The sequence below is a fragment of the Rhinatrema bivittatum genome, chromosome 4 (genome assembly GCF_901001135.1).
Source record: "Rhinatrema bivittatum chromosome 4, aRhiBiv1.1, whole genome shotgun sequence".
NCBI classification, from domain to species: domain Eukaryota; kingdom Metazoa; phylum Chordata; class Amphibia; order Gymnophiona; family Rhinatrematidae; genus Rhinatrema; species Rhinatrema bivittatum.
In genome coordinates, this window is record NC_042618.1 from 287266499 (window position 1) to 287292126 (window position 25628).

Below are 25628 nucleotides of genomic sequence, written 5' to 3' on the forward strand. Positions count from 1 at the left end.
TGTCTGGCGTTCACGTAAGCCTAGAGAAACTGCATTAATGTGTGGTTCATCCTTTCGGTCTGTCCGTTGGCTTGTGGATAGTAGCCAGAAATCAGGTCTAGAGAAATATCAAATTTCTTACAGAGAGATCTCCAGAACCTGGCTGTGAATTGTACTCCTCGGTCAGAGAGTATGTGCTTAGGCATGCCATGTAAACGGAATATGTGACGGATGAAAAGTTTTGCAAGTTCAGGAGCAGAAGGTAGTCCAGGTAGTGCCTCAAAATGTGCCATTATGGAAAACTGGTCAAAGGTGACCCATATGGTGGTGTTACCACTAGACACATGGAGATCCACGATAAAGTCCGTGGATGTGTGTGTCCACAGTTCGCTAGGAGCGGGCAAAGGAAGGAGAAGGCCCCAGGGACAACCAGAAGGTGGTTTCTGTCTGGCGCCATGTAGAGCAAGATTTTACATAGGTCCAAACGTCTTCTTTCATTGAAGGCCACCAATAATACCTCTCCAAGGTGGACAGAGTTCTGGATTGCCCAGGGTGGCCAGCACGACGTGAGTCGTGAGCCAATCTGAGGATCTTCTTCCTGAGTACCTGCGGTACCACGGTGTTTCCGACCGGAACAGTGTGTGTGGCTGAAAGGAGCACCTGAGTAGGGTCAATGATATGCCTCGGAGTGTCTGGGATATCTTCTGGAGTAAATGAGTGGAAAAGAGCATCCGCGCGGGTGTTCTTGTCTGCTGAGCGATACCCTCAGAAGGAAATTGAATCTGTTGAAAAACGACAACCAGCGAGCTTGTCTGTGGTTGTGCTTGACGCAAATATTTGAGGTTTTTATGGCCAGTAAAAACAGTTATCTGGTGTTGAGCACCTACGAGTCAAGGGCGCCACTCCTCGAACACCAACTTGATTGCAAGTAACTCTTTATCTCCTATTCCATAGTTTTGCTCGGCAGGTGAAAAATGCCGAGAGAAAAAAGAGCATGGGTGAAGCGTATGAGTATCACTGTGCTGGCTGAGGACAGCACCGACTCCGACGTCCGAGGCATCTACCTCGACTACGAAAAGTCATCAAGGTTCAGGGTGGCGAAGACATGGCTCCTGAAGGAAGGCTTTTTTGAGTTCCTGGAAGACTGTTACGGCTTCAGGGGACCACTGAGAGGGATTGGCTCCCTTGCATGTCATGGCGGTAAGAGGCGCAGTCAATGTGGAGTAGTGATGAATGAATGACCTATAGTAGATGGTAAATCCTAGAAAACGGCATAGGGCCTTTAGAACAGTAGGTTGAGGCCAGTCCCGAATGCTCTTAGTTTTCTGCGGATCCATCTGGAACCCCTGGCTGGACACAATGTATCCTAAAATTGGAACGGACTCCTGGTGGAAGGCACACTTTTCTAGTTTGGCGTATAGATGGTTATCTCTGAGTCTCTGAAGAACCTTGGAAACGTCCAAGTGGTGAGTCTGGAGATCCCGAGAAAAGACTAGTATATCGTCCAAATATTCTACTACACAGTCATACAATATGTCTCTGAAGATTTCATTCATCATGGTATGGAATACTGCCGGGGCGTTACAAAGGCTGAAGGGCATGACCAAGTATTCAAAATGGCCATCACGGGTATTGAATGCGGTTTTCCATTCATCGCCCCGGCGTATATGAACAAGATTATATGCTCCTCTGATATCCAGCTTTGTGAATATTCTGGCTCCCTGGAGCCGATCAAAAAGTTCGGAGATCAACGGCAGTGGCTAGCGGTCCTTCATAGTTGCCCATGTATAGACAACCCCCAGTAGTCTATACATGGGCAAAGGGATCCGACCTTCTTGCCCACGAAAAAGAATCTGGCTCCGGCCAGAGACTTTGAAGGTCATATGCAGCCTTTGTCTCGGATAAATAAAGTGGGTACACCCTTCCTTTGGGAGGTTCGTAACCCAGTACTAGGTTGATGGTGCAGTCAAAGGATCAGTGAGGTGGCAAAGTATCCGCCGCTTGTTTAGAAAACATGTCCTGGTAGGACTGGTACTGTGGAGGTAGGCCTGGAAGAGAGGTGGTAGAAGTCAGGCAAGGCATGGGTGTCACTGCCTCTAGGCATCTTCCATGGCAAGCTTTTCCCCATTGAGAAAGTTCCATGGTACTCCAATCGAAAGGGGGTAAGTGAGGTTGAAGCCATGGTATTCTGAGTAGCACGAGATAAATAGCTTTATCCAGGACTAGAAATGTAATGGTATCAGAATGCAGACACCCCCGTGCGGAGGCGAAGCAGCTGAGTAGTAAAAGAGACCTCACCAGGTAAGGGCTCGCCATGTATGGATGGCAATAGTAGTGAAGTGGGTGTCCGAAATGTAGGGATTCATAGGTGCTCTACGAGTTGGCGGAATATGAAGTTTCCACCAGCCCCGGAATCTATGAGTGCTAGCGTGTGGAATTCAAGAGCATCCAAAATAATAGAAACTGGAAGTGTCAGTGGAGGAGACTGAGAAGTTAGACCTAGGAAGAGTCCTCCGGCAGATCCTAGCTCTGTAAGTTTCCCGGAGAGATAGGGCAGGAAGCTATCGCGTGGCCTGGTTGTCCGCAGTACATGCAGAGGCCAAATCTCTTTCGATAACGTCTCTCTTTCGATGTAAGGTGGCTCTGTCCTAGCTGCATTGGCTCCTCCTCCTCAGTATTGGGCATAGGAGTGGTCTGAGTAACTGTCATTGGGCAAGGGCGAGAAACTCCCGATGGCATTTTCCTAGAACTCTTTACCTCTTGTGAGCGTTCACGCAGGCGACGGTCGATTCGTCCAGCGAGATCAATGAGAGAGTCCAGGGTATCAGGGAGTTCACGTGCCGCTAGTTCGTCTTTGATGAGAGGGTTGAGACCCACCAGGAAGACAGCTCGCAGGCAACCCAGGTCCCAATGAAGTTCCGAGGACAAGGATTTAAACTCAATAACATAATCAGTCAAAGGCTTCGTACCTTGTTGTAAGTGCAGAAGAGCGGATCCAGAGATAGTCTTGTGGGCAGGATCGTCGAATACTGAACGAAAGTGATGAGAAATCCTGTCAAGTCCTGCAGTATGGCGTCATTATGTTCCCAGAGAGGTGAAGTCCAGGCCAGGGCCTTTCCATCTAGCAGAGATAGAATGTATGTAGTTTTGGAGACTACGTCTGGGAAGTAGGTAGGTTTAAGCGAAAAGTGCATGCAGCACTGATTTAGAAAGCCCCTACATAACAGGGGATCACCTGTAAAGCATGTAGCTGCTGGCAATGGTACTGAGAGACTGCAGGCATCAGTATTGGAGACAAAAGGGCCTTGTCAGGTATCCCTGTAGAGTTCAGGAGAGTTTAGCTGATTAAAGGTGTTAGCCAAAGTCTCTAGTGTCCTTTGTTGTTCGGCAAGCCGTTGGGCCAGGCCAGGGTTGGCCTGGAGGGCTGAGAGCTGAGCTGGGTCCATGGAGTTAGCAATCTGTTATGGTTTTGGAGGAAGTTGTGAACCCGGGCAGAGATGAGAGATGTCTCCGCCCAAAGGGAGGAGCCCCGTGGGCCTCACCGTCGGTGGGCATGGTCTCAGCGATGTATGACACAGCTGTGAGAGACTTTATTAGGGAGAAAAGGTAGTGCATAAAACCGATGAGCAGGAAATGCAACAAACACAGTTCTTGAGCAAATAAAGTAGTCAAGATGGTATTGAAGATAGGAGGTCTGGTAGTGGCCTGCAGTGTGGGATACCAGGAGATTCCTGCAAGTTGATGGAGATACCGCTGAGTGAAGTTCCGGTAGTGGCCGCAGCGCAGGGTACGCCGAGGAAACTGTACTGTAGGTGCCAAGGAGGCAGAGGTCTGTGATACAGGAACCAGGCCATAGATCCTGCGAAGATGGAGCTATATCCTGAGACATAGGATGAGTATAGTTGAGATGCTGAATAACAGTAGTGGCCCGAGGCATGGGGTACAGTGTGGAGGCTTCAGCAATGTTGAAAGAAGTTGAAAAATGTACTTACACAAGGAAGTTCAAGCAGAGATACCCAAGGAGCGGGTCAGGAAAATCCAAGGCAGAAAGGCCCTCCGAGGAGCAGATGCAGAAGAGCCCCCAAGGAGCGGGAAATCAGAGCGTTTGAATGCCACAAGGAGAATCGAACAGAAGATCCAAGTTAGAACGGATTTAACAACAAGAGAACTCCTTGCTAACTCATCTTTGCAATTGGCCTGTTAGTTTAAGTACACTAGCGGGCTGACGTCATCAGGAGGGGATGCCCCCGAAGTTCCCGCCATGACGTATACATAAGGAGGCCCTGCACGTGCGCCTAGGTAATGCCAGACATAAGATGGTGGTCAGCAGCACCCACGCCGTCCCTGGGACTCTGGGGAGGTCGGTGTTGGTTGGCGGAGGCCGCCATTCTCCCAATGATTGACGGCGCAGGGAAAAAAAAAAAAAGAGGTGAGCATGAGAGGTCGCAGTCATCTGCAACCGATGGGCGCAACACCCGCTTACTTATTTCCCAAGATTCTTGCTAAACTTTTTGGGTCCAATATCCAAAGACACATTGTTATCTAAGTTATCCAGCATTAACTCATCCAGATAAGTTAGAAGGGATATTCAGGCTATGCTGAGTTATATCTGGATAAAATTAGACCTGTTCGTCTAACTTATTCAGTTAATTGAACCGGATAAGACTGAATGTAAGCACTTATCTGCTTAAGATAACTGTATAAGTTTCCCGGCATCGATCCACCCATTTCCCGTCCCCAAGATATCCGGCAATCTACTTAGATGGACAAATACTTCTCTAAGTGGTGGCCACTAAGCATAGTTGGCTGCTACTTAGCTGCCGACTTATTCTGCTAAGTCGCATTTCAATATTGGGCATTTTATGTCTATAGTTAACAAAGAGATTGGCTATAAGGCAGACACACAGCAATTTATTCTTACCCTCCTTATGCAAAACAGTTATACCCACTAATTTCATAGAAGGAGGAACAACTCCCTCTATTATTTGCAAGAGGTCTAATTCCAAAATCTCTGTATTCAATCTTAGTTCAATGTCAGATGTTAACTCTAGCAGCTGAGCATTATTCCGGTATTCATCTAGTTCAGTATCTAAAATACTCATGTCTGCTGAATATAATTCCTGGTAAAATTTGGAAAACCTACTAGCAATACTAACTTGATCAGAGAGAATATTACTTTCCTTTTCCTTAATTTGCATAATTTGAATCTGGGCAATTCTTTATAATCTAAGCACAAGCAATTTGCTAGTTTTGTTATCTTGTTCACAGTAGGTTTGCTTAGTCAATTGCAAACTAAAATTAATACACTCCAAGTGTAAGCATCTTAAGTTTTCCTCTTTCTCTCTACAATTTGTTCAATATTTTCTTAGAAGTATTTTAAATGGCCCAATTACGTGCACATATACATGTGCGCAAGCAACCTAATATGCGGAAAATAGGGGTGGAGTTAGGGCGTGTCAGGGCATGGCCAATATTTGTGTGTGTAAATATGGATTTTAAATCCCATGCCCAAATCAGCCTGTTACCTGCACTTAATTAATTCTGCTCTTGATGAGTTGTAAGTCTGAAGAAAACTCATTTTAAGCCTAAGATGTCTGGGTAAATTGGGGGCAGTACAAGCTGAAGAATCAGATGGGTTTGGATGACCTAGAGATAGACTGGGCAAACTGGTAGACTAATAGGTCAAACTGGCTATTTCCTTCACGCACTCATGTTTTAAAATCTTCCTATCTGTGCACATTAAACCGACAAATTCCTAAGGAAGCTGTGCAATGAATGTTTCCACGCATAACCACTTAAAATTAGGAGCATACATAACGTGTGTTATGGGTATTTTAAATCATAGGCACGTAGTTGCACAGATTTAAAATTCCGGCATTTGTGTGCTTGCGTGTTCATTTTAAAGTTACCATCCCTGTGTGTTGACATCATCTTTTTAAACTTAGATCTATAGGCACATTGTGCAAAACCTGACCATCCCAAATTGTCTAATACAGATCATAGTAAGATTGAAATCTCCACCAGGTTCTCTGAAAGCATATTAAAAAAAAAAAAAAAATCCTCGGTTTTCATTAAGGGCATATATATTTACTAAAATAAAGGAGAGCCCAACCAATTCAATATAAGATATCTCCCTCCCTTCTCCTTTAAAACCTCTTTTACCATTACATTGAAGCCCTTAGCAAACAATATACCCTTCCCTCCTCTCCTTCCCTTTTCTTTACTGGAAGAAAAAAAACTAATATTTACTCCTTATTAATTTTTCATCAGCTGATCATAAATGTACCACAGATATGTTTGTCCTTTGTGCTTCTTTTAGCTAAACATTCAAAAATAATACACAAATTACTGAAGTCATATCACAGAGAAAAAAAGAAAAAACTCAACACATATTCCATAATTCCCAGAATCTAACAACTACATCATCTTCTCCTCTATGAAGCCACAGCTGCACAAGTTCCCCCAGAGATACCATTCTACTACACCTTTAACCTCTTTCATCCTGTTCCCCAAAACCAATTCCCCAATTGCCCTCCCATTACCTTATCCCACCATCAGTACCTGTACTACAGGCCAAGATTCAAGAGGAAATGAAACCCTATAAATATAGAATGCACCTGTGATAGAGTACATGACAGAAAGCCTCAGACTGCCTTAAGGGACATAAGAACATGCCTTACTCGGTCAGACCAAGGGTCCATCAAGCCCAGCATCCTGTTTCCAACAGAGGCCAATCCAGGCCATAAGAACCTGGCAAGTACCCAAAAACTAAGTCTATTCCATGTTACTGTTGCTAGTAATAGCAGTGGCTATTTTCTAAATCAACTTAATTAATAGCAGGTAATGGACTTCTCCTCCAAGAACTTATCCAATCCTTTTTTAAACACAGCTATACTAACTGCACTAACCACATCCTCTACCAACAAATTCCAAAGTTTAATTGTGCGTTGAGTGAAAAAGAACTTTCTCCGGCTCCAGCTATCTGGCCCAGTCCACCTTAAGTCAGACAGGAAGGGGATCCTCGGGTGGGGGCATTTCCCTGAGGTAAGGGATAAAAAGGTGAGGCCCTGAGAGAGAGGAAAAGGCCCCAGGAAGAAGAAGGAAGCTGTAATTAAGTGCTGTGTCTGTTTTGGAAGTTTTCTTTTGCTTATCAGTCTGCTGAGGTAAGCAGCCATTTTCTTCTGTTCTGTTACATAAATCTGTAAATAAACTGGTGAAAAGCAGACCAGACTCCAGCCTGGTCTGTTCTCCAGCCTACCCCAGTCCCAGACCGCTCCAAGGGCATCACATATGGTGTCAGAAGTGGGATTACCTGCTCTAAGCGTCTGCACAGACAGGGACCCACATTAGCAGAAAAAAATATATATTTTTGGGGGGGCCTGGCTGCAACGGCAGCCATACAGGATTATTTTTGTTTATTTGTACCGGCTAAGGAGAGAAGCTCCGCCAGAGTGAGGAAACAAAAGAAGTGAGTCAGAGCTAGAGAAGCAGGCTTTTCTTTTGTTTATTTTCCTGAAAGAAGGGGAAAGGTTTCCGGCCTTGAAGGGGCAGGAGCTCAGAATAGCCTTTGCAGGAACCTCCCTGAGAAATGGAGCAGTTACTGCAAACCCTGGTGGAGGGACAGCAACAGCTCTGGGCAGCTTCTCAAACTCAGTATGCACAGCACCAGCAGCTACAGCAACAATTGCAGCAACACCTGGAAGCACAAGCACAGCTTAATGTCCAATTACTACGAAGGACACCAGTGCTAGGGGCCACTGGAGTAGACACCGGCAAGGAACAGAGTCTACCCCCACCAACACTGGAAATCCAACTGACAAAGATGGGACCCCAAGATGACCTGGAAGCATTCCTAGTCAGCTTTGAGAGGGTAGCGGAGGCCATGGCTTGGCCTAGGTCCCAATGGGCCATGAGAGTGGCCCCCACATTTAACCAGTGAGGCCCAGGCCACATAACGGACCTTTAACAACCAGAAAGCCCAAGACTATCAGGAGATAAAGGCTGCCATACTCTATAGACTGGGACTAAGGAGTCTTATTGGAAATGTTTCCAGGGCTTAACCTTTATACCAGGAGAGAGGCCCTGGGTCCTGGCTCAGAAGTTAAAGGACCGCTACTGGCGGTGGCTAGAACCCGATAATAAAAGGGGAGTCAAAGTTGCGGAGGCTGTCGTGGCGGAACAGTTTGTGGACCTCTCCCCTCCCAAGTGCATGAATTGGTGCGGAGACAGACAGCGGTTTCCCTAGTAGAGCATTATTTCCCTAGTAGAGCATTATTTGGATGCTGCCGACACAGGCCGTGGGCTTACTCCAGCAGAGAAGAATTCCCGAATAAAGGGCCAAGAGAAAGGAAGGAGAGAATTGAGGGAGAGAACCCTAAGCCGCTGTTATCGGCCAAGAAGTGGAGAGTCTTCCTACCCCCCCCCCCCCCGAGACCCCAATAACTCATTAGAGGGGCCTGAGGGCGGAAAGAGTAAACGCCCAGAAGCAGTGATGCCCAAAGGTATCTGCTTCAACTGTGGAGAGATGGGGCACTTTGCTTGTGACTGCTATCGAGTGGAGGATGAATTTATGGACGTCAATTTGGTGGCCCCTCACTCCTGCTCGTTTGTGGACATTCCCCACTCGAGGTTTACAACCTTCGTGGTTCCAGTGGAGCTAGATGGCAACACAACCCAAGCCCTAGTAGACTCAGGAAGTGTAAAAACTCTCATTCGGAGGGAACTGGTCAAAAGAATATAAATTGATTATGAACAGACAGTGACCTTCGCTTGCATACATGAAGACCAGAGACAATACTCGACCAGTCAGGTCCTGTTGAAGACTCCAGTGGGACAAGCTACAGTAGAAGTGGGAGTGCTCCCCTGGATTCCATATCCTGTGATACTGGGACGAGATTATCCAGACTTTGGGACTCTCTGGACCCAGCTCATGAGGGGCCCAGATGACTCCAGCGAGGAAGAGACCTCATTTCTGGGGGTCCTTCCGTTAGAAGACCCAGACTTGTATATTAATAATCCTAAGACACCCAAGCGCCGTAGACAAGCTAGGCTAGAAAAGTATAACTATACACAATGTTTAGAGGCAGCCATGGAGTTAGAGGGGGGTTCCCCACCCCATAGGGGGTTGCCTCAGACTGGACAGGCGAAGGAAACCCCGGGAATTTTAGGCGGGCCCAACAAGAAGATGGGACACTATAAGGGGCCCGGGAGAATATACAGATGATAGATGGGGAATGTGTCTCTGGGGTGGAGGGTCAAAAGCCACTCCCCCCTTTTTTGTACTCAAGAAAAATCTAGTACACAGAGTAGCAAAGGGGACTCTGGAGGGTGAAATGGTTGAGAAGCTTTTGGTTCCCAGCAGTATCAGTAGCAAATTTATTTATTTATTTATTTTATTTATTATTTTTATATACCAACATTCGATCTCAATCGAGATATCACACCGGTTTACATTCAGGTACTGTAGGTATTTCTCTATCCCCAGAGGGCTTACAATCTAAGTTTTGTACCTGAGGCAATGGAGGGTAAAGTGACTTGCCCAAGGTGACTATGGGTGAGCCGTAACAAATGTTACGGCTCACCCATAGTCATCTCTTGGGGGACACCTAGGGGAAGAGACGACATGAGAAAAGATTCTAGCCCAGTTCTATTGGCCTGGCTTGTATCAACATGTTCAGGACTAGTGTCAGTCCTGCCCTACCTGTCAGCTGACCAGACCGGCAGCAACACATGTAGCTCTCCTAGTGTCCATGCCAATTATAGAGACACCTTTTGAAAGGGTCGCTATGGACTCGGTAGGCCCCTTAGAAAGGTCTAGCCATGGAAACAAATATATTCTGGTCATTCTCAACTATGTGACCAGGTATCCAGAAGCTATTCCCCTACGAGATATGAAGTCTCAAACAATAGCCACGGCCTTGGTGGAGGTGATTTCCCGGGTTGGGTTACCCAAAGAGATATTAACCGACCAAGGGACCCCATTTGTTTCTAAAGCGATGAAGCAAATTTGTGCATTATTGCAGGTAAAAACCCTACAAACATCAGTTTACCATCTACAAACTGATGGGCTCATGCAGTGTTTTAACAAAACACTCAAGCAGATATTGAGGAAGTTCATCGCGGAAGATGACAAGAATTGGGACTTACTCTTGCCTTATATATTGTTCGCCATTCGGGAAGTCCCTCAAAGTTCGACCGGGTTTTCCCTGTTTGAATTATTGTATGGTAGAAGACCATGGGGAATCCTGGATGTAGTACGAGAGACCTGGGAGGAGAAACCCAACTCTGGACGGAATTTGGCTGACTATGTGATCAAGATGCAGGAACGACTGTGGAGGGCAGGGGAGGCTGCCCGGCTATGCCTGGAAAAGGCCCAGGCTACCTAAGCCCAGCAATATAACCAGTCCGCTGTTCATAGAGTCTTCCAGCCAGGAGACCACGTACTAGTGTTACTACCGTCTTCAGAAAGTAAATTGCTGTCCCGTTGGCAAGGTCCATTTGTGGTACTGGAGAAGATGGGCCCGGTGGATTATAAAGTGGCCCAACCCAACAAGCAGAAGGCGGCTCAGATCTTCCATATGAATCTACTAAAAAAATGGGTTGCTCCGACTTGCAGTCTGGTCCAAGAAGACGACTTTGGTCCAGATGTTTCACAAACATCCAGTCACCAGATGACCCCATATGGAGACCAACTCTCCCCAACGCAGAAAGTGGACCTAGATAAACTGGTGACTTGGAATAAAGATGTCTTTTCGACTATGCCCAAGAGAACTCACTTAGCTTGTCTTGACATTATTACAACCCCAGGAATTATAATTAAACAATGGCCCTACCAGATTCCCAAAGCCAGGAGGCAGGTTGTAGAAGCTGAGGTGAAAGAAATGCTTCAACTTGGGGTAACAGAGGAATCCAATAGCAATTGGTCCTCGCCTATTGTACTGGTACCTAAACCGGATGATAGTATCCGGTTCTATATTGACTTCTGTAAGGTCAATGAGGCTTCGAAGCTGGACGTATACCCGATTCCCCGTGTGGATGAACTCATTGAACGCTTGGAACTGCCCAGTTCATCTCCATGCTTGATTTGACAAAGGGATACTGGCAAGTTCCCCTTATGCCAACTGCGAAGGAAAAGATGGCCTTCTCAACACTGGGAGGACACTTCCAGTTTACAGTCCTGCCGTTCAGACTTCATGGGGCTCCAGCTTCCTTCCAGTGCTTGGTAGACCGCTTGCTACACCCACATCAGGGTTATGCAGTGGTCTATCTTGATGACATAGTCATTTACAGTGGAGACTGGGAGACACACCTAAGGCAATTACAGGCAGTACTTACATGTCTACGGGTTGGCTGTCATGTGGACTGACAGCCAACCCCAAGAAATGTAAATTAGGGGGTCAAGAAGAACAATATCTGGGATACTCCCTTGGGAGAGGAAAAGTCTATCCGCAGGTTTAGAAAATAGAAGCAATTACCCGAGTACCAATCCCACAGACAAAGAGTGACGGCAGAAGACCAAACAGCCCATCCAGTCTGCCCAGCAAGCTATGTACTTTTTTTTTTTTTTCACATACTTGTTACTCTTGGCTTTTAGTACCCTTTAGTTCCATTTCCCCTCCACCCCACCACCAATGCAGAGAGCACTGCTGGAGCTGCATGCAAGTGAATATCCAGCTTAATTAGGGGTAATAACCGCCGCAATAAGCAAGCTACACCCATGCCTCTGTCCACCCAGACCATGCAATTCGGACCTTGTTGGCTGTTGTCCATATACAGATCCTCCTCTCTACACTCCCCCTGCCGTTGTATCAGAGAGTTATGCGTTGAAAGAGAAGTGTTAGACTTTCTCCCCTGGCGTTGAAGCAGAGTGCCATGCTGGATATGTATTGAAAGCAAAATATCGGCTTATTTGGTTTTGGGGAAGCAACCGCCGTAACAAGCAAGCCACATCTCGCTTTTTTGTGAATGCAAAACCTTTTTTTCTTTCACATTTACTCTTGCCGTTGAAGCCCAGAGCAACGCTGGAGTCTCACCAACCATGTGCATCGAACAAGGGCATTATCTCCAGGTAGTAGCCCTCATTCTCGCGAGCCACATTAACAATCAACAAATATTGAACAAGCCTAATAATTATAGCCTATGTCCTAACCGGTAAATTTACATACTCTTACCCACCCCTCTGTTTTTTTTTGTTGGAGATGGCAGCCCTCCATCCTTCCACTCCGTGAAGGTGGTATACCATTAGCATCCCGCTCCGTGAATGCCACTCCAGCCTTCCGCTCTGTGAAGGTGGAACACCGACCACTGGCATCCCGCTCCGTGAATGCCTCTGTGGCTACTGCCGCTCCGTGCAGTGTTCTGCCGCCTCCTCCCACCCCTGGCCTTGCGGGCCAGGTTATTGCTTATGCCAGGCCTTCATTGGGCCACCCCTCATGCTTAGCATATATCCATCCCCACGCTTTCCCCCTATGCAAAGTCCTTGGTGCTCTGCTCCTCCCCTTCCCCCGACACCAAAACAGCGACAAATCTCCTTATGCACCGGTGAGGACCCTGCGTCCGCTACTTTTCATGGCTGTGACAACTCCCCCCCCCCCCCCCCCCCCCCCCAATCGGTTACTATTGACGGTTCATACCAGAAATTTTCAGAAAGGTTCCGCTTTTTCAGAAAAAGCGGAACCCCTCACACGCCTATTACAAAAGAGAGCCCCAGAGAAGGTTAGATGGTCTGCAGAGGCGGAGGACGCTTTCCAGGGTTTAAAGAAAGCCATATGCTCGGAACCTGTTCTGCTAAGCCCGAACTGTACTAAGCCCTTTATAGTACAGACGCATCAGAGGTGGGGCTAGGAGCCGTCCTCGCACAAGAGAGAGAATACCAAGAACACCCAGTAGCCTTCATTAGCAGGAAGCTACTACCCCGAGAGAGACGTTATTCTACGATAGAGAACGAGGCCTTAGCTGTCAAATGGGCCTTGGAGGCTTTTTGCTACTACCTACTAGGCCGCCAGTTCATGCTGGTAAAGGATCACTAACCCCTTGTCTGGGGCCACTTAGCAATAGTGATCATAACATAATTAAATCTGAACTAATAACTGGAAGGGGAACAATAAGTAAATCTACAGCTCTAACACTAAATTTTCAAAAGGGAAACTTTGATAAAATGAGGAAAATAGTTAAAAAAAAAAATGAAAGGTACAGCTGCAAAGGTTAAAAGTGTTCAAGAGGCATGGACATTGTTTAAAAATACAATCCTAGAAGCGCAGTCCAGATGTATTCCATGCATTAAGTGAAGGAAGGCAAAACGATTACTGGCATGGTTAAAAGGTGAGGTGAAAGAGGCTATTTTAGCCAAAAATCATCCTTCAAAAATTGGAAGAAGGATCCATCTGAAGAAAATAGGATAAAGCATAAGTATTGTCAAGTTAAGTGAAGAGAGAATTTGAAATGAAGTTGAAGTTGGCCATAGAGGCAAAAACTCATAATAAAAACTTTAAAAAATATATCCAAAGCAAGAAACCTGTGAGGGAGTCGGCTGGACAGTTAGATGACCGAGGGGTTAAAGGGGCTCTTAGGGAAGATAAGGCCATTGCAGAAAGACTAAATTAATTCTTTGCTTCCGTGTTTACTAATGAGGATGTTGGGGAGATACCAGTTCCGGAGATGGTTTTCAAGAGTGAAAAGTCAGATGAACTGAACCAAATCACTGTGAACCTGGAAGATATAATAGGCCAGATTGACAAGCTAAAGAGTAGCAAATCACTCAAGAAAAATCTAGTATACAGAGTAGCAAAGGGGACTCTGGAGGGCGAAATGGTTGAGAAGCTTTTGGTTCCCAGCAGTATCAGCAGCAAATTTAAAACAACAATAAAACAAGTCAGGCTAATATACATCCCTACATAGAAACTACTCACTTGCAGAATGCTCCCTCTCAATCACACATACAAAACATAGATCTTCACCAAATATTGAACAAAGATACTAATACAAACACACTCACTCTACTATGTTCATTCTCTTATAGATGCACTCTCTCAGGCTTACAGGCATACTTACTGACTCACACTCTCTCATGCTCACAAATATGTTCACTGCTCTAGAACATAATACACCCTTGTACTCAGAGGTGCAGACTGGAAAACAAAACAAACAGGGCTGCTACAGATCCTGGCAGAATACCTAACCTTAGTCCCACACGCAAAACACAGACAAACCCTCAAAAAATACAGCACTGACCACAAATTAGAAATAGAGACAGTGACAAAAGCTGAGCTGGAAAACCCAAAAAGCCAGACTCTACCAGTAGTGTAACACCGAAGAATAAAATCAAATGCATTTTTCCCATACCGCACACAACAGAAATATTCAAAGATGCACATTTCTCAAACTGATAAAAAACAAATTCTTCCCCACTTTCCTTCTCATCCCTTTCCAACCTTCCCAGTCTCCAGCAGTCAAATCCCTCAATCCCCTCTTCCTTCCCAGTCACCAGCAATTTAATCCTTACCCATCTCTCCCCTCCCAGTAACCCCAGCATTTGAATCCCTCAAGCTCCTTTCATTCCCAGTCCCCAGCAGTTGAATCCCTCACTCCTCACCCCTCTCCCCACCCGGCTGTTGAGTCCCTTACCGCCTCTACCCTCCCAATTTGCAGCAGTCAAGTCTTTCAATCCCCACGTCCCCTCCCAGTCTCCAGTAGTCAGTCACTCTCAAGCTGAGAGCCAGACTGCTGGAGAAAAAGAAGAGAGGGTCACAATCCCCTTTCCCTCCTCCTCCCAAGTCCTCAGCAGTCTCTCTCCCGTCCCTGAAGGCCCTGACCGCTCACCACTGTGGGGTGGGGGGGATGGCTCTCTAGGATAGCACTTCCCTGAAGAGTTAACAGGATTCCCACAACTGTGCTTCAGTTGCACAGGACTACCAGGAAGATTCTGCTACAGCATTTATTTTTGGGCAAGGAAAGTGTATTATATCACCTACTCCAAAAATGTTAAATATGCCAATACATTCCACTAGAAAGTACTGAGAGTTGTGAGGTTCTGGCAAATAACTTGATTCTTCAAGGTTTTTTGCAATAGGAAGAAAATTGCTAAAAACCAAAAAAACAACCCTCTATTGAATCAAGATCCAGGTGTTTTTTGCTTTTTTAGTAATAAACTGCTGTGTATAAAATAAGCCTTCATTTACTTTTCCTTGTAATTCTTAAATATGTTTCATTTAAAGAGAGGAAGAGTAAAATGCAAGCATATGTCTGGCTCCCTCTGAAAAACTGCCATATTTTATAGATCTTTTCTAGAGGTCTATAAACATCTATAACAAATCTGATAAGTTGGTACAATAAAAGCTATTATACAATCTATTTACTTGGGCATAAACCAACATTTGCAGCAGACAGATTCTATTTCTCAAAATCAAAAAGAAAAACAAGCAAAAAAAGAATAAATCAGCATGCTTCCAACCTTGGCTCTCTATTTCTTCTCAGTAAATTAACAAATGTTTCTATTTCTTTTGCTGTGATATGTTTCTCCAATAATTTTCTGTTATTGTGCAGCAAAGCTGTGATGGTATCTTCTGCCAAAATATCATATCCAATTTGGGACTGCATCACACAGAAGTGTTTAGCAATATATTCCTGAAAAACAAAAATAGTGTCATGTGACTTATTAGCTTAGCCTGGAAGTAGTAATATTCTCCTTTTTTAAGAGTACCAATGATAAACCTATTTAGTCATACCAGTTCTTGGAGTTTTCTCCTTTATTTAGGCAGGTAAAACAAATATCAGAATTTTTTTTAATTTAATGCTACCCTTGGAAGCATTAAATTCCCAGGTTCCAGGAGATAAATGTAATAAAGAACCACACTTTTGACAGCCATGATTTAAAATATCAGTGTCACCTATATGCCCTGCTACTCAGTTGCCAAATGGCAAGAGCCACATTTTGCACATGAAAGAGCCACATGTGGCTCCCAAGCCACAGGTTAGCCACCCCTGATATAAATCATTACCTGGATCAATACCAACTTGTTCTCCAATCATGGAATGAACACTTTCAAAGCACTGAAGATTGCTAATTCTATGTGGATGATACAAAGGGATTTTTCTTCTAATGACCATGTTCCTTGAGATAAGACATTTCTTAGATCAGTTCCTCAACCTTGAATGGAAGTATCTCTGCTCAGAATATCTTGAAATTTATGAAAAATGACCTTTTAAGATTTGGATGATCTAACCACCATGATGACAGCATTGAACATTCTCACTTTGCCTAACATTTGGAGATGTTTGTTCCATTAAGGCTTTAGCTTCCACTGAGCCTGTCTCATGTGAAGATGTGTGAAAAGGAAAACATTTAAATAATTCTTGTATTCCATCTACCCATACGGAATACGAGAGAAGATCATATTAATTAGCAATAACAAATAAGAGCAGATCATATTCATTTACATTCAACTGACATAAAATTTAAATAAATTAATAAACCTTATGAACATTTGCTGCCATGTGACCTTACATGTTCATGAAAGGAAAGCAAACACACATCTTTCTGGTCTACAGGATTATTTTTGATAATTTGTCTGCTCTCTCAAGGCAGAACATTTTCCCCTGGGCTGGGCCCCTATGAAGTTGATTACATGAAATGACATCTTGTTGGATATTTAAAGATAAAACTGTAAGTAGAATGAATGAATGAGACTGGACAGATATAAGTCAATCGTCTAGGTACAGGAAGACAAACATCCTTTTTTTTCCTTATGTGAGCAGCAACTACTGCAAGACATCTTGTTAAAATGCTGGGAGCCGCAGAGAGTCCAAATGAGGGAACACAGTACTGGTAGGGTTCCTCTATGTTGTGGTATAGCAATTTCCTGTGGGTCTTGTGAATTCAATAAGATGAGTATAAGCATCTTTTAGGTCCAGCAAGCAAAGCTAGATGTTATTATTTCAGAGGGTGAAGGATGGTACTAAAAGAGTACCATTTATGAATGTTTCTTTCTTCAGGTCTCAGATAAGTCGAATCAGAAATATTTGGAATAAAACCCCAAGTTCTTTCTTGCCATGGAACAAGCTCAACTGCATTGACAAGCAGGTGAATTAAAGTTCTTGCTGAAGATGCATGAGCTTTTTGGTATCTAAATTCTGCTTCCATGTATCCACGACACTTTCTGTGAAGAAATATGCATAGAATGCCCTCCCGGAAGAGGTGCGGAAGAAAATAATGGTAATGGAATACAAAAGGGTGTGGGACAAACACATAGGATTCCTGTTGGCTTTTCTGCTACACATAGTTATACATATAGGCTTGAAGGTGGCCTGCATGAAGCTGCAGTTGCTACTACCCTTAACAGAAGGCAACATCACTCTCCACTTTGATGGGGGGGGGGGGGGGGGGGGAGAAAAAAGGGGAACTGGATTCAGAGACATCCAACACCAGGCCCTGACTTATGTCTGGGGTACTGATATGCAGACATTAGGTAAAAAGCGCAGGATTGCTTCTACGGGCAAGTCCAAAAGCAAAGCATATTCAAGCAGCATTGCTAAATTATCAAGTGTTAAGTTCTGTGTGTTTAGAACTAGTTAGAGGGCACTTGGGCCATGGCAAGAGCTGACTTCACCCATAGGGAGGAGCCCTGTGGGGACTCACCATGACAGGTAGGAGTCTCAGCAGTGATGGACACCAGAGACAGTAGTTTATTATACAGCAAGATAACCCGAGGAGCGGGTTAATAGACTCAGTCCAGAGTAGATGACCTGTAAGCTGGTCTCTCCGGTAGTGGCCTGCAGCGCGGGGTAAGCTGGGGAATACTTCTTCTAGATGAAGCTTGTGTAGGTTGTCCCGGTAGTGGTCCATAGCTCGGGGTAAACCGGGGAATACCTTCTCTCATAGAGACTTGTGCAGGCTGTCTCCTGTAGTGGTCCGCAGAGCGGAGTAGGCCGGAGGCTGGTGGTAGACGTTTTCACAAGACAGTGTGGATCCAGTAGTGGTCCGCAGAGCGGGGTAACCTGAGAATCCACACAGAGAAGGAGGAGGAAATTGTAGAGCAGATCCAGTACTCACTCTGAACAGAGTAGCCAGCTGTAGTGGTAGGTACCGTGGAGACCCGAGGTACAGGGGCACTGAAGGGTCATCTGTGGAAATAGGAAGAGACTCACTGGGTTAGAGAAGTAAGGCAAGTAGAGATGGATCTCCGAGGAGCGGATAGCCCTGAGTGCGGCAAGGCCCCCGAGGAGCTGGTACCTAGGTCACTCAGACAGGAGTGCAGGAACAGCAAAGTGAAGTCCCAGAATGGCGTAATTGAGCAGGACAGGAATCCTTGCTAACTCGATGGTATGCTGGCCCGATGAGGTTATATACATGGAGGCAGTGACACCATGCAGTGGGGATGCCCCCGAGGTTCCCACCATGACGTGGTTAAGACGGGGGCAGGCACACTTGCACGCGCCCTAGGTCACCCCAGAAGTAAGATGGCTGCCGGGAGCGCCAGCACCGTTCCAAGAACGCCATGGTGGGTGGCGTGCAGAAGCCGAGGCGACCATCCTCCCTAGACTTGGAGCTGCAGGGCAAAAAGAGTTGAGCAGCAAAGGTCGCAGCCATCTGCGACCGATGGGCGCATCATCAAGAAGGTTGCTCACCCCAAAAAAATGTTGCTAGCAGTAATTTTGTTATGTGTAGTAATATTGTCTTCCATAAATTTAAGTTTATGCCTTTCTGGAGGTGGAGGGTTGCTCCACTGTAGTTGATGAAAGGGTAAGAGAGGTTGCACAGTGAGCTTCTCATTTATATACAAATGAAGACCAGATGCATGCAATTAATCAAACCTTCTGGCTTCAATTGCTATGGCCAAGGTTCCAGAAGAAGTATCATGTGTGTCATATGCTGATTTTCTTAGTTGTTTCCCAAAGTCTTTTATCTCCTGAATGACAGGAATAAAGTGGTTCATCTTGTCTATCATAAGCTCTTCTGCTATAGGTTGTGATTTTTGTAGACATATATATATTAAATTATATGCAACTGAAGAGCTGCTATTCTGAAGCTTCATAGAGTTCCTTGGAAGATTTTTTTTTGCCATGTTTCCAGCATCTTTCCAAGAAGAATACTGGAATTCAGATTAGAGTACTTGCTTTTCTTAAGATTGATACAGGTAAGGTGGATGTAGGTTTTTGCCACATTCTGGCCTGAGGTTCCTGAAGCAGCCTAGTAACTATTTGCCTAGGTGCATGAATGTATTTAAGAAAACCAAATATATCTTCCTTAGGTTATGATTTTTCCTGCAATTTGAAAATAATTTTTTCAGCCATCTTCTGCATAAAGATGGGGTAGGGCATATCTTCAGGTGAAGATATACTCCTAAGTTGCTAAGGGGAGAGAATGGATGGAAGACCTATGGATTGTTCATTTTCTGAACAAAAAGAGTAAGGCACTGGAAAAATGGTGAAAAAGTGAATAAGGTATCTAACTTTGAAGACAGTGTCCAAAACAGGGTCATTTCCTCTAACTCTGGCATATCAACAATGTTGATACATTGGAATACGAGGAATTGTTGAGAGAGAAACCATCCAAATTTGGGATGTGTATGTGTATATATGTGTGTGTGTATGTGTACATATGTGTGTGTGTGTATATATATATATATGTGTGTGTGTGTGTGTGTGTGTGTGTGCGTGTGTGTGCGTGTGTGTATCAACAAAGCATTAGCACCTATGCTAGCCGAGTTCGGTCACACCTGGATTTATAGAGTGACACATTAAGCCTGTGCCTAAGGCAGCAGAAATCTGGGGGCAGCAGGCTGGCTGAAGATTTGTTGCCTTTCAGATGTGCTAAATCTCACTCAGCAGAGAACAGCCCTCTGTTTCTAGAGCCATCCCCTCCCCTCCAGCCAGCATGCAGGGAACAGGTGAGCTTGTAGCAGACAGAGCAAAGGGGGATCATTTTGGGAAGATTAGGAAGGACTGAGCAGAGATCAGAGAAGGGTGAGAAGAGAAGCTGGGGGATTAGAGGGGTATCAGCCGGGGGCATATCTCTGTGTGTAACTGAGAGGGGGAAAAGGGTAGGGGTAGTATTTGTGTGTATGAGAGAAGGGATTGGTGCCAAATATGTGTTGCGTCCATCAGTCTCAGACGGCTTTGACCTCTGTACCTCACCTTTCTTCTATCTCTCTCCTCAAGCCTTGGGAAGATGGCTACTGCCCCGTCTTCATGCCGCTCTCTCCGGCGACCCCAGAACGGCAATGGTGACTGTGTTCGCCATGATTATCCTGAGGGCCTCCTAGGGTGCACGCTCGCACACCACCCACGTCATGGCAGGAACCTCCTGGTATTTAGCCTGCCCTTCGTTTGCTAACAAACTGAGTTAGCAAGGATTGGATTGGATTGCCTCCAGTCTAAGCTATTCTGCCGCTTCCTAGCTACCGCAGGAAGCCCTCTCTCTGCCCTTCGGGGTAATTCATCGCTAACCTGGGTACCCGCTCCTCAGGGGCCCTTGTGTTCTCTTTCAGGTACCTATCTGGGATGCTCTTCAAGCAGGCCTACCCCGACGCAGACCAAACCTAGCCAGACTCCCTTACCCTACGCAGACCAACCCTTAGCCAGACTCCCTATCCTATCCCGCCCTGCCTGTCCTTTTTCCCTGCCTCCCCTGTCCCTTTATAGCCCTCCCTCCACTCCAGTATCAGAGCTACGGTTTTTGTATATTTGTATATATCTATTTTAAGTATATATTCTCAATCCATTTATAATTTTGTACACATCTGGTGATGTGATTCTAGTATAATATGGTTTTTCTCCTCTTCGTTTCTTGCCTGGTTCCTCTCTTTTCCCGCTAGTCTTCTCTCTCTCTCCCCCCCCCCCCCCCGCTCCCCTTTTCTCTTCTGCTCCCCTCTCCCCGCTCCTCGTTCATTGTAATTTCCACTCTTTTTCAGTTGATTGTAAACCGGCTTGATGTGCCCTACGAATGTCGGTATATAAAAGTTCATAAATAAATAAATAAAAAATAAAAAATACCGGGTACTTGCTCCTTGAGGGCCTGCTCTCCCTACTCTGGTGCCTGCATCAGAACTACTTCTGCCTGCCAGGATCTTCATCAATACAGCTATCTACTTCAGTGAGTACTAACCATTTCAGTCTGTCTCACCTTCAGCTTCAGCGCTTGGAGTCTGCATCCAGGATCTTCCTATGCTACCCTGCGCTGCCTATCACCTACTCAAGTGTGGGATTGGTCTCCTCTGCTGAGGACCCCTGGACTACTGTTACTTGTTACCTCACTGCTGCCCGCTCCCCGGGCAGTACCACCAAGCTGTATAATAAATACAAATTATCTGTGACTGCGTGTATAGAGTCTAGCCTAGTACTGCGGTTCCTCACAGGGCTCCTTCCGTGGGAGTGGCAATCACCGCAGTGCCCCAAACCATAACAATATGTGTGTGTGTATATGTATATGTCATATTAGGTAGGATGTTAGAAAGGGGATGCAAGGAGGAGCAGGACCAGAATATGGTAGTGACACTTCCCTCCTCTCTTCCCCATCACTGCAATTCAAATTCTTCCCTCCTTGATCATGGATTCTATCCCCCAGATCCTGGAACCTTCCTTCCTTCCTCTGCTTTCCCCCCAGATCCTGGACCCACTCTTCAAGCTTTCTTACCTTCCCTCCCCTTCCTCGATCCAAAAACCTTCCTCTCTCTTCCCCATCCCAGATTAATAATCTTCCCAATCCTCCCCATATCTAGTCCTCTTTCCTTCTCACTCCATTCCTGATCCTCCTCCCTTCCTCTCCCCATCCCTGACTCTCCTCCCTGTACTGATACCTGAGAGCATTTTTCTAAACCCAATAAAAATAAATTATTATAGTGTAAAACTAATTTACTTTTATAATGTAGAATAAAAGATGGAAATGTTTGCCAATTTGCATCAGAATGTTTTAATTTTTGCCCCAGGTTCTACTCCTGAGCTGCCTCAGGAAACTAGGGAACTGTGCTTAAAACCCAATTTTAAGTGGTAAATTCTTTTTAAAATCAGGCCCATTGTACATGCATATCTTCCAGATTAAGGAGCTACACACACTGTGATTTCTTAGATTTGCCTTACTCTTTGTTTTTAGCATGGAGATGGAAGCCTGCATTTGCAGAGGAACCTTCGATAAAGAGGGCAGAATTATCTCATGCTCAGAGTTAAGACTTGGCATAGTCTCTGTGAAAGTGCCATGCCCTCTCCAGTAAAAAGGGAGGTAAATTGCACTCTTTATTGCCAAAAGGTACCAGTGTGGAGAAAGGTACTCCAACACCTGAGGATCACTGGTACAGTAAAATATGGGGACTTCTCTGAGGCGTATCATGCAGAAAGAAAATCAGTACAGGAGTTAATACAATCCCCTGAGTCTCTCTTTTGCACAGACAATAAAACTGGCCCCGGTGACGAATTTAGGATTTTGGTGCTCCCTATGTATTGTTGGTGCTTTCAAATGTTAATCAAATGTTAATCAAATGTCAAATGTTAATCTGTTAAATGTTAAATTTCTACTGTCAAATGCATTTGGTTGTTGTACATGTAAACCGGGATGCCCCGGTTTACATGTATAACATGTAAACCGGGGCACCCCGCATGACTTTCTGCATGATACGCCTCAGAGAAGTCCCCATATTTTACTGTACCAGTGATCCTCAGGTGTTGGAGTACCTTTCTCCACACTGGTACCTTTTGGCAATAAAGAGTGCAATTTACCTCCCTTTTTACTGGAGAGGGCATGGCACTTTCACAGAGACTATGCCAAGTCTTAACTCTGAGCATGAGAGAATTCTGCCCTCTTTATCGAAGGTTCCTCTGCAAATGCAGGCTTCCATCTCCATGCTAAAAACAAAGAGTAAGGCAAATCTAAGAAATCACAGTGTGTGTAGCTCCTTAATATGGAAGATATGCATGTACAATGGGCCTGATTTTAAAAAGAATTTACCACTTAAAATTGGGTTTTATATGTATAAATGCACTTTACTTATGGAAGTGGACTTTCAAAAATTGCAACAATAAATGCCATTGAATTGCCCATAGGATATTCACATGTAAGTGTGCGTAAATGGCATTTTTAAATTGTTACAATTATATGTTACATTTACACATGTAACTCCTTTTAAAATTACCTCCATAGTGCACAGTTTGCTGTGTGAGATGCCTCAGGCATCTCACACAGCAATCAGAGAAGTCCGTCAAAAACATTTTTTTAGAGCATTTAGGACATCTCTTGAAGCCGGATTTAACTTCAACATTTTGAAAGACACTGAAGCAATGTCAGCTTCATTTTGAAAACAGATTATTTTTGGTGAATTCCAAAAGAGGATAGAATTCATTTTTTTCAGGTGACTTTCTAAAAAAAATTTTTTAGAGAAAAATAGCAGCAAAAGAAACTGATGGAAAAAAATGATGAGTGGCTGAAAATATTTTGAGAGCAATTTCACATCCATTTGCAACAGCAGAAAGAAAAGACTAAGGAGACTTGCACAGCAAGTAACTGTGCAGGAAAGTCTGCACATGCTCAGAACAACCTCCTTGGTCTTTATGAACTCTGAGAAAGTTTTTTTCATTTTGGAGCCAACATAGGACATCACCTGTGTGTATGACTGAGCTGATCCTACTTCTCCACAGAAAAATACATCTACATCATTGTCATTCAACAGTCACAGAAAATTAAACTAACCTGATTTTTCCTGTAGTCTTGCTGTGAATGTCTGAGCACCCTGTAGCATAATCTCAAAACATACTTATATGGAGCATATCTCTGATCACCCAAATCTTCCAGTCTAAGCATCGATCCCTCTCCAGCTTTATCTTTAAAAGGTGCTTTAAGAATACCAAATATCTGTAAAACATAGAAACCATTGTTAACAGAATAAACACATACCTTCTGTTATTTTTTTCCCTAATTTAACACTGAACAATAAAATGAAAAAGGAATTAAATAATTCAGTTTAATCTAACCCTAGGAGAAATGGATGCTGGGCCCCATTTTATAAGGATATTTTTTTCCACATAGGCACAGCCTAGGAAAACCCTTTACTGAACAGGTTTTTCAAACATGTTAAAAGATTTAAAACAGATATTTCATATCACATGGCTAAACCTTATTACCTCCAAACAAAAAAGAGAAAACAATACTACCCACAAAAACAGAAACAAAGTAAAAATAAAATAAGTGACTTATTTTAAGGTGAATTTTAAAAGCTTGACATTTGTTGAAATTAGAAGATGCGCAAATATATTGGGCTTGCGCATGCTGAGTAGATTTAAAAAGTTGCCCATATACGTGCATAAATGCCACTGCATGCATATCGCAGAACTTCTCAAAAAAGAGATGGGGCTTGGGCTGGGCAGAGCATAGGCAGTACATGGGCATTTCAGGACTGGACCCAGAGATTTGCATGTAAATAATTACACAATCTGACACATGCCAAGGCCCCCCTACTGCATTACTTTACCTCTGCTATGGATGGCATGCAAGAAGAAAAAAAAAACCAAAACTAACGAGACATTTCGGAGGGGTGTAAAAGGTCCGGGGTAACTGGGTGATATTCAGGCTATCAAACCAGGAGGGTTTGGAGGACCTAGCTAGTAACTGGGTGAACTGGAGAGGAACTGGTAAAAGAGACAATGGCGTTGGCCCACGTCCTTTTTTTTAAATTTCTCCACTTACATGGTAGAAGCAGCTCTTGCACACGCAGCTGTATGTCCACTTAGAATTGGGCACACTTGTGTGCAAGGCCAGGCTATTTTATAACATGCACGCATATATGCACCTATGTTATAAAATAAGCATGTCCCTGAGCACAGGCCAATGAACGCGCACATGTGTGCCCATGCACTGATTTAAAAGCTACTGTCTTTGAGAGCTTGTAGAAATTAGTATTTGCTTAACAGTAATAAAATTATAAGTTTACAAAGATTATTTACTTGATCTGAAAAGGAGAGAGTACTGGTACCTGGGCAACTAGTCACTAGTGTTTGATGTGAAAAGGTGTTAAAGAGAAGTGTTATTAGAACCAGGAAGGGAGATTAGTTAAAAAGGCCAATGGCACTGGTAAACAAATTTCTGGGAAGATTTTGTTTCCTCCACAACCTTCGATGAAACAAGAAGATTTTAACAAGCTGAACACAAATATGCATTTATTATGTCTGTATCATGTACTGTTTGCCAGAAAAGTGTGACATACATTAAGCAATGTTATGTGTCTGTAGCGGCATAAGCTATAATGGCAATGTTGGCACCAGAAAACAAAACTAAAAATGTTTGCACAGATTTTTGTTTGTAATCCCTGTCCGATGCTTCGCAGATGAGAGTCCAACAATAGTCACCCAGCATGGAGGGGTTACACTGCGCCTTGATACCGTTTCTCCATTTTGACAATGTCTTGATGAACCCTTTCACCATGTTAGTCAGTCACAGTGCCAAGTTGTCTGGGAAGAAGTCCAAGTGGAATGAAGAAAATGTATCTTCATTGGCATGGTGCACTTCATCAATTTGTATGCCTGAAGCAGATTTTGAACCTGTTCGACATAGTCTGTAACTTTCTAGGCAACTTTAAGGCAGCAAACGACATTCTTGAAGGCTGTCCACGCAACACGCTCTGTACCTTGCAGAAGACCATCAAAGTGGCTGTCCTTCATCACAACTCAGATTT

The 25628-nt window shown here is 44.4% G+C and overlaps 1 protein-coding gene across 1 annotated transcript in view; it reads right to left on the bottom strand.

Moving 5' to 3' along the window:
- Positions 1-25628, bottom strand: part of ITPR2 (inositol 1,4,5-trisphosphate receptor type 2) — a 1380003-nt gene that overhangs the window by 954912 nt on the left and 399463 nt on the right. Inside the window, 2 exon segments of the mRNA XM_029597493.1 lie at positions 15428-15600; positions 23651-23812. Of these exon segments, the coding sequence (XP_029453353.1) occupies positions 15428-15600; positions 23651-23812 (335 nt within the window).